The 9404-nt window shown below is 40.0% G+C and overlaps 1 protein-coding gene across 2 annotated transcripts; it reads right to left on the bottom strand.

The window, feature by feature from the left end:
• Window positions 1-2912: 2912 nt before the first annotated feature.
• Window positions 2913-6186, bottom strand: LOC149842247 (CBL-interacting serine/threonine-protein kinase 21-like). Of its 2 annotated transcripts, none has more exons than XM_089999028.1 (15): window positions 5887-6186; window positions 5741-5803; window positions 5482-5553; window positions 5287-5394; window positions 5121-5192; window positions 4988-5053; window positions 4683-4808; window positions 4518-4607; window positions 4283-4408; window positions 4090-4194; window positions 3890-4006; window positions 3743-3805; window positions 3580-3654; window positions 3245-3354; window positions 2913-3168 (listed from the first exon to the last, which is right to left on the bottom strand). In XM_089999028.1, the coding sequence occupies exons 1-15, from the start codon at window positions 6154-6156 to the stop codon at window positions 3105-3107; spliced, it is 1527 nt and encodes a 508-aa protein (XP_089855154.1). In that variant the 5' UTR covers window positions 6157-6186; the 3' UTR covers window positions 2913-3104. The 2 variants fall into 2 exon arrangements, with proteins under 2 accessions (XP_089855154.1, XP_089855155.1); XM_089999029.1 differs by having other exon boundaries at window positions 4988-5041.
• Window positions 6187-9404: the final 3218 nt, after the last annotated feature.

Below are 9404 nucleotides of genomic sequence, written 5' to 3'. Positions count from 1 at the left end.
CCTGGTTTCAGTATAGATAACTCGAATAACTTAGTTTGCAAATTGAATAAGTCAATTTATGGACTTAAACAGGCCTCCCGCCAGTGGTATAAGAAGTTCAATCAGGTAATAATGAACTTTGGATTCACTGAAAACATTGTTGATCAGTGTATTTACATTAAGACTAGTGGGAGTAAGTTCATAATTTTGGTTTTATATGTTGACGATATTCTTCTTGCAACTAATGATTTGAGTCTTTTACATGAAACAAAAGACTTTCTTTCCTCTCATTTCGATATGAAAGACATGGGTAAGGCCACTTATGTCCTTGGAATCGAGATTCGTCGTAACAGAACTAAGGGTGTCCTTGACCTATCTCAGAAATCCTATATCCTTAAGATTCTTAAAAGATATGGGATGGAGAATTGTTCTCCTAGTTCGGCACCTATAGTGAAAGAGGATAAATTGAGCTTGAAAGACTGTCCTCAGGATGATATTGCGAAGGCTTAGATGGATGTTATCCCATATGTTTCAGCAGTTGGGAGTTTACAGTACGCGCAGACCTGCACTCGACCTCATATAGCATTTGCTGTAGGAATGCTTGGTAGATATCAGTCAAATCCAGGCATTGCGCACTGGAAGGCAGCAAAGAAGGTCATGCGCTATTTACAAGGAACGAAATACTATATGTTGACCTACAGGAAAGCTAATCACCTAGAGGTCGTTGAATACTCTGATGCGGACTTAGGAGGGTGTATTGACAGTAGAAAATCCACTACTAGATACATTTTCCTTCTAGCGGGTGGTGTTGTCTCATGGAGAAGTGGAAAGCAGTCTACCACTGCTGCTCATACCATGGAGGCAGAATTTATTGCTCTATACGAGACTATGTCAGAGGCCATTTGGATAAGAAACTTCATTATGGGTCTTGGTATAGTGGACTCTATTGAGAGACCACTAAAGATCTTTTGTGACAATGAAGCAGCCGTGTCCTTTTCAAATAACAACAAGAGCTCAACATCGTGTCGACACATGGAGTTAAAATATTTTGTTGTTAAAGAAAGGACTGAGAATCATCTGGTATGTATTGATACAATTGGGACGAAGGAAATGACTCTGGATCCCCTTACTAAAGGGCTAACACCGGGATTGTATTCCCAACATGTAAAGGGGATGGGTCTTTTTGATTCCTTCTTATGTATGACAATACATTATGTAATCACATTTGTGTTTATGTTTTGATTCTCTAAGGTTTTGTGTTATTGTTGATTTTGCATAAAGAATCTCTCATATGGGTTAGAGAGAATAGCAGAATAACAATATTAAAGGACCAATAGAATAGGTGAGAGACCAACCTATTCATAAAGGTAATTTCTTTACATGCCTAAGCACTGAAGGTGAATTGTAATGTAGTACAAGGAAATATGACATTTCATAAAGGGGTGTTCATATCCTTGACTCATACGATTCATTCTTGTGATAAAGGGTGGCATGTGAACCCACATGAAGAATTAAATCGAGATAACGGTCTACACCTCGATTAAGTACACTTTTGGTGTCAATGGGTCAAGTGGGAGAATGTTGGACATTTTGGGTTACGGGTCCAACCCACAGTTTGACCCAGTTTGACACCCTCTTAGTGGGTCACGTAAGTGGCTGAGTAATGGAGATAGTGGGTGGGAGTTACGTGAATGTGGAGAGACCATATTCACGTAACTGCCCAATTCCTCCATTATATAAGGGGTTAGGGGTTACGAAGATGATGAGAATTTGTAACACTTCCCTGCCCAAATTCAGTTCTGCATTCAGATTTAGCATAATAGGGTCTTGCTCACCGTCGACATAAGGCCTGGGCTCATTGTGGGCGTCGACCGGCTGAAGAGAACGCCGAAATACCTACACGGACAATGGCGAATTCAGGTACGCTCCCTGTCATGTTCTTTTCAGGGTTTCGCCCAACACAAGGGACATTCCTTGAAGGTCAATTTTCCCATCAAACTGAGGCCTCAGGAGAGGACGTTCATCGTCTAAACGCTTATTCTCTGAGTGGTTCATCATGAAGACTCTGATGTGGATCATCAGGGGGCTTGGCGATGGGCCAGCTCAACGAGAATTGCACCATCTTATGCTCACACATGAGCTGGACTTGGTTTTTGTGGTTGACACCCAGATTCCAAGGAGAAGAGTCTTGAAGATTCTCTAGCGATACAAGGACTTCCATGCAATTCTTAATACTGATGAGGATTGGGAGATCGTTGGGGTGTTGGCATTTTGGAACCCCAAAACAATTGAGGTAAGACAGGTGTCTAAGGGCCCGATCTATACCAGCTTAACTTATATCCAACGTATTAGTCAGCAGGAATTTATTGCATCAGAAGTTTACCTACCACCAGATCCTCGACTGAGAGCTGAGCCCCTCCACCAGCTCCAATGCCAATTCGGAGATGTATCGAGTCTCCTTCTGGTAATCGGTGACTTCAATGCCTTGAGAAGTGAGCAGAATAAGCACCTGTCTTCTCACCCTGCATGCACTTTAATGTCTTCATCCAGCATTGTGGTCTCATAGAAATTGTCGACCTCACTGCTGAATTCAGAGTTGACTAATAACTGTATCTAAATACTGATACATCTGCATGGACTTTAAGCCAGAACTGTTAGTCTCTGAAGGCAGCTGCTTTTGTTTTTTCCCCTTCTTTTTTGCTGCCAAAACTATTTAAACTTCCCTTTCTTATTGTGGTGAGAAGATGGCAACTAAAACGATAACTGTGGATTGTAGTTTACTTTAAGTTGTTCAAGTCGCTACTGCATAGAATTGGTAAAAATTTTATGTCTTGCATACTGGAGTGGTGCAGGAAGGATTTCCATGCATTACTTTGAGAAAGCAGAAGAGGTAATGACATTTGTTATTTTTATGTCAGCATCAAATTACAAGATTGAAATCAAACAGGACATCAATTGATCTGTAGTTTTATTACAAGATTGAAATCAAGCAGGACATCAATTGATCTGTAGTTTTATTCACAATGTCAAGATACAAGAATCAAGCTCTGTAAGTTTACTCTTCTGTGAACTACCAAAAAACTTGTGACTTGGACATAACATTGATATGAACAGAATACCGCTTGTCAAGAAGAAGAATACCCCCGATGGAATTCTCTTGTTTCCTTACTGCCAACTGCATACTCTAAACTGTAAGAGTTAAGAATATCAGTATATGGTATATATTTTTGTTTGAAAAATCTTGTTAAAAATATATGGACTTCACCTTTCAGACTTTGGTGTATTTTCTGCATTGTTGCATCCTGTGGGAAATAGTGCCATATCTGATGAAGTGCTGGGTTTATCTTTAAGCACAGTGGACAACCTTCTGCAGAACTGAGCATGTAATGATGATGTAAGCACTTTTTGCATAATTGGGAAAAACTTAGATATAGTCTCAAGTAGGCATTCCAGTCAACTTTTACACTCAGCCTACTCTCACATCCAAGTTGCTTGAGCCTCTGCAATTGAATGTCAGGAAGGCTGAGTTGCATTGGGTTAACTCTGCTTTCTGATCTCGATGATGCCTGCAACAAAAATGTACAAAAAACTAATGTGTACCTCTTTATACTCCATTGTATTCCCAGCTGATTTTGATATTTCTACCATGCAGTAAGTTGGGGTCACCTCAATGACCTGACCATGATGTGTGTTTGCTCTTAAATTATGAAAGAACAAAGCTTACAAGTAGCAAAGTTGCACAAACAGCATTCAATTTTGTTACCTCTGCTGATAATGTAACATAAGATCTGCTCTTTGTCATCTTTTTGGGCTCACGAAGTTTGATCTGAAATTTTCATAAAAGAAACTAGTCTGTAAGATTATGGGCCACAGCTAAAGAATAGGATGCATGAGATGAAGGAAATGCTACCTTGGATCGATTTATCCGTTCAACAGAGAGACTTGCATCCTTTGCAGCAGCCTCAATTTTTTTTATTGTCTCACTGATGGGATGCCTAGACCCAAATCTTTCACATTTTTCATCATCCTGAACAAGAGAAGGAAATCACTTGAGGCCTGGCACTCATGGGCATTTTTAAGTGGGAAGCCAAGAATTTAACATTTTATTACCTCTTCTTTGAAAAGGCCAGATAAATCAAGGTCAGTGGACATTGCTATCAATTGGAAGGCATTGATGAATTTTGAGTGCTTCATATTCAGCTCGTTGGAGGTTTGCTATATTGTGATGTACATGTATGACTTAGTGTACTTTCAGCAGAAATAATTAATCAAGATGAAATGCTGAGTTCATGTAGTTTCTTACTGTTATGTTGTCAAATGCAGCGTCTACATCATCCAAACTTATGATTTCTTCATCTGTTGCTCCCACTGAGGGCTCGTAATCTATTTGAAACCATTCGTCTTCCATGATCTCTGCTACTGTCATTCGCTATAGTGAGGAGTAGGAAGTTATTTCTTGAAAATGTTGATTCTGCGTAGTGAAGTTGCATGCTTATTTTATTGAAAAATTTAAGTCAGCCAGGAATATGATTAGGTACCCGTGTTGGATTTGGATCTAGTATCTTGAAAATCAGCCTCCTCTGACCAGCAGAAAACCAATCGGGACACACATACTGTCCTCTGCCTATCTGTAAATGAAATACAGAACTTGTCAGATTAAAATTATGATCATCCTCACTGTAGCCCACTTATTTTATTCATACCTTCCTATAAAGATTCAGCATGTTAGAATCTTCAAAAGGAAGATAGCCAGCTAGTAGTTCATAGAGAATCACACCACATGACCAAACGTCTGTTGCTGCTCCATCGTAATTTTTATATGTAAGTACCTGAGAATCAGATTCCATGTTAGTCATTTTATCATATGAATATTTTGATTAAGAATGCCTTTTTTTTAAATGTCTTTTCTGAGCTTGTGCTTGGTTTATGATTCTATAGAACTGTTTGATATTGTAGGATATAGAAGAAATTGAAAACCTGAATCAGTGGAGAAAGTTTCTAGTTGTACCTCAGGGGCAACATAGCTTGGAGATCCACAAGAAGTGGAGAGTAGGCCATTTTGCTGCAAGTTTACCTGATGATAAGAAGGCTTCCTGATGCAAGTGATAATATAAAAGCATGATAATTTACTCTTTGATTACCTTTTTTAGTGCACTGAATCCAAAATCGCAAACCTTGAGGTCTCCTTTCCAATTCAATAGCAAGTTTTCTGGCTATAAATGAAAAAACAGGTTAGACAGTAGAAATTTATGCAAGTCCCATGATGGCTAATTGGGTAGAGAACCGTCATGAACGGTTCTTTTGTACCTTGAGATCTCTGTGATACACACCTCTGCGGTGGCAATAATCTACAGCATCCATCAACTGCTGGAAATATTTCCTGGCCTCTTCCTCAGATAGCTTCTTCATGTAAGCCTGAGGAAATAGCAGATACAATTTTGTTAGAGGGGAAATTTCTGTGCTCAATTTGGAGATTCAAAGCAAAGCAGTCATGAAGCTCACAATCTTATCAGAGAGTTGCCCGCCACTGACATATTCCATTACGAGATAGATCCTTGTCTTTGTTGCTATAACCTGCTTAAAACAGTCTCAAGAATGATGATCAAGATTTCCCTCGAAAAAAAAAGAGAGAATGCTGATCAAGATCTGTTAAACTTTGGATTGCAACCCTTTCAGTCTTACTGCATCACCAATAGCGGCACTTGGTCTACCTAATTTACTTATGAGAGAGAGAGAGAGAGAGCAAAACAGGACGACCAACCTCATAAATCCTGACAATGTTAGGATGGTGCAGGAGCTTCATTGTCTTTATCTCTCTCTTCACCTACAAATCAATGTCAACATTTGAGTTGAAGTATGGAAATTAAGTGAAATCTAATGGAAGACAAGGATCAGAACATGGAAGACCTGATGCATGAGTTTGTTCTCCATTATCATCTGCTTATTGATGATTTTGATGGCAACTTTCTGGCCCGTCTGCGTGTTAACAGCAACTTTAACCTTGGCAAAGCTTCCTTCTCCAATGGTCTTGCCCAGCTGGTATTTCCCGATAATGGTGGCGAAACCCATCGTCTTTGCAGAAAGATGATTGCCGTCTGGGAGCCCTGGTGCAAAGCAACCGCCATCTTTATATACACATATTTTGTTGCACAGGTCTGAACACATGCTAACCGCCATGATGCGATGAGAGATGCCAAGTTGGTGACTGCATCATGTATTTAACTTGTGGGAAAGATGGTTTAGCATGAATGCGGTCTGACCGGTAGATGTCTAGGTAACGTGATTTGAATGGTGGGTTTGAACAGACTCTCCCTCCAACTAAATATTGCAATGTTATTTTTATTACCGTCTCTCTTTCTCTCAAATACCATGGGATCCAATTCTCAAAGACAGCGAAAAATAAATGTCTTATAATTCATGAAGATGGTTAAAATGGAACAGTCGGGGCACAAAAGGCTGGGTGGTTGTATCCTTAATCTGGAGTTTAGGGAAGTGGACCCATTAAGTGATCAGGTTCTCGGTGAGGGTTTTCCTTGGTCATCTTGACAAACACAGTCAATAAACAGTTACTGTTGGTTAGTTTTGCTTTTTAAATATTAGAGCTAAATCAAGATGAAAAGAATTAGGCATCACGTCAGAATGTTGTTAAGGAATCCATAGAGATATATATATTTTTATTTTTACTGGGAGAAACTGCTCCAGGCGCAGAGACCTAACTGGGCTGGCTCAGCCTGCATTACTTACTGTCTTTGTCCATGTCAGCCTAAAACTCTGAGGGCTTACATCTCAACCCCAAAGAGTCGCCCAGCTTTGTTTTATTCCGGGGGTGACACCCATGGGATTTGAACCTATAGACTGCCCGTCAAACGGTTTAGGCCCAATCCCACTACGTCAACCCCCTTGGGTCCAAATCCATAAAGATATTAGCTGACTGGGATCAAGGAAATGTTTTCTCGGGATGTGTGCACGTGTGTGCATGTGTTTCTGGTGATGACACTACAAGAAAAACATGGATTAGCGACAGACATTTGCGACGGATTTTTTTTGGTCGCAAATGTGCGACGGATTAATGAGAGAAAACTATATGTCGCTAACATTCAAAATATTTGCAAAATTAGTGATGGAAATATCTCCCTCGTAATTCCATCGCTAATGAGCGACGGATTAGCGACGTAATTTTTCTATCGCCAAACACTACAAGAAAAATGCTAATTAGCAATGGAATTAGCGAGGAAATTATTTTGTAGCTAATCTGTCGCTAATTAGCGACGGAATTAGCGAGGAAATTTTTTTCTCGCTAATTAGGGACGGATTAGCGATAGAAAAAATCTCTCGCTAATTCCGTTGCTAATTTTTTATTTAAACCGTCTCATCTAAGGCACGAAATTTTCCCCCTCTCTCCATTCAAAATTTAAGCCGATGACTTCTCGAACGATGACGACTTTGTGGCAGAGGAACGCGAGGAAGAAGAGGAGTCGGAGTCGCCTGTCGGCGCTGGAGGACCAGGCCGACCCAACCTCTCCGGTCCGGTAAGTTGTTTTCTTTTCCGAGTGTGGCTTTCCGTTCCTGGCCTAACGATTCTGTTGGGGGTTATGGTTTGAGGTCGACGAACAAGCGAGGGAACCAGGTCGGGAGGGAGCCGGAGAATGCACCGGTTCAGAGGTGCAACCACTGCGTTGTGCAGAACACCTTGCATTGGTGGGCCAGGCTGGAGGTCGAGAGGGCGCTGGAGAGCGTGCATGAGAGTGCATCGATTCGAAGGTGCACTCTCTTGCATTATGCAGAAGACCCCGCAATGGCGGGCTGGGACGAAAAAGCAGGGAACAAGGTTGGGAGGGCGCTGGAGAGTGTGTCGAAGAGCACATCGGAGAGCATGCCGGTTCTGTGCAAAAGACCCCGCAGTGGCAGGCCGGGCCGCTCGGGTGCAACGCATGTGTGGTGTGGTACAAGTCCGGTCTATTGCTGCCGGAATACCGCGCGGCAGGGAACAATTTTTTTTTTATTTTTTTTTTAAATTTAGCGACGGATAATATTCATCGCTAATTTAAAATAGCGACGGACTCGCGATGGATATTATCCGTCGCTAATTTAAAATATCGATGTACTCGCGATGGATCATGTTCGTCGCTAATCTATCGCAACTTAGCGACGAAAGTAGCGACAGATAAGTTCTATCGCTAATTAGCGACCAAGATTATGCGACGGACGCTATCCATCATTAATCTGTCGCCAATTTGTTGCTAAATTGTTTAGAAACAGATTAGTGACGGATAGCGTCCGTCGCTAATCCACATTTTTCTTATAGTGTGCAGTCCTGGTCCGACTATGTTTTGCTTGACCAAGCCAAGCCGATGAAATGCTTTAGAGATGGTACAACAACAAATTCCAGAGTCCAGACCTTGACTTGGCTCTAGTCAAAGACTTTGTTGTGTCAATGGACCCAATGTTTTTTACAGTTTGGGGTTGACCCAGGTGTGGAAGAGGTTAGTGGAACTTGATTGTTACTATGTCCAGATGGTCAAACTCCTCTTAGTGAAACTGAGAATGAATCAAGTACCTTTTAGTGGGTGCAGAGTGGGGACGAGTTTTCTTAGGCATCTAGAGTAAAAATCAATCAAGAATTGCTTGGTCTTGAACCAAAATCTTCATGATGGTGAAGACTTGATAAACTTAGTTGAGAGTTGCATGGACCAGTTCACTCAAAAACAAGCTCAAGGAGCGGCTCAACAAAAAAAAAACTAGAAATATGGTCAAATGGGTCCAAATTTCATATTGTTTTTTCAAAAAATGATTATACTATATGATAAATATGATGCATTTTTCAAAATGCCCTACAATTTTTGCTATTCTCTCCATGTGCAAATTCACAAATATTTGGTTTTATAAAGACCTTTTTATCCTTTGCACATGCAATTTCTTAAATATATACAATTTTTTTCTCAAATATGTGACTATTTTTTGCAGAATAATCTTTATTCTTAGATCTATATCTCTTTGATTTGACGTCAAAAACTTATATTTTTTAGTCATTATAAAGTTGAGATATAGTCCTATAACTTTTTTGTTTTGAGTTAAAATTAAAAACCCTCTAGGGCTTTCGTTTTTGCATTTCAAAGTCGGAATAGAATCATGATTTGTAGATTGGAACAAGTGTGATTGCACTTTTTCTAACTGTTCTATACTATTTTTCAGCCACATAACTAAAAATCAAGAAAAAAAAAAAGACAAAGATACATCAAAATGTTAGCTTTCTAACATCACCAAGATCACCTAGATTTGATAAACAATTAAGGAGAAACATAATCTGAATTTGGTTGTTTCAGTCTATAGAGTATGCTTATATTCCTATTTTGAAGCTAAAAACAAAAAAATTGGGAGGGGTTTTCGGCTCTTATTCAAAACGAGAAAGTTATAGGTCTATGTTT

The sequence above is a fragment of the Nuphar pumila genome, chromosome 3 (assembly GCF_984573655.1).
Source record: "Nuphar pumila chromosome 3, dmNupPumi1.hap1.1, whole genome shotgun sequence".
Taxonomy (NCBI): Eukaryota; Viridiplantae; Streptophyta; class Magnoliopsida; order Nymphaeales; family Nymphaeaceae; genus Nuphar; species Nuphar pumila.
The sequence above is the reverse complement of the archived record's forward strand: the minus strand, read 5'-3'. Positions and strand labels throughout refer to the sequence as shown.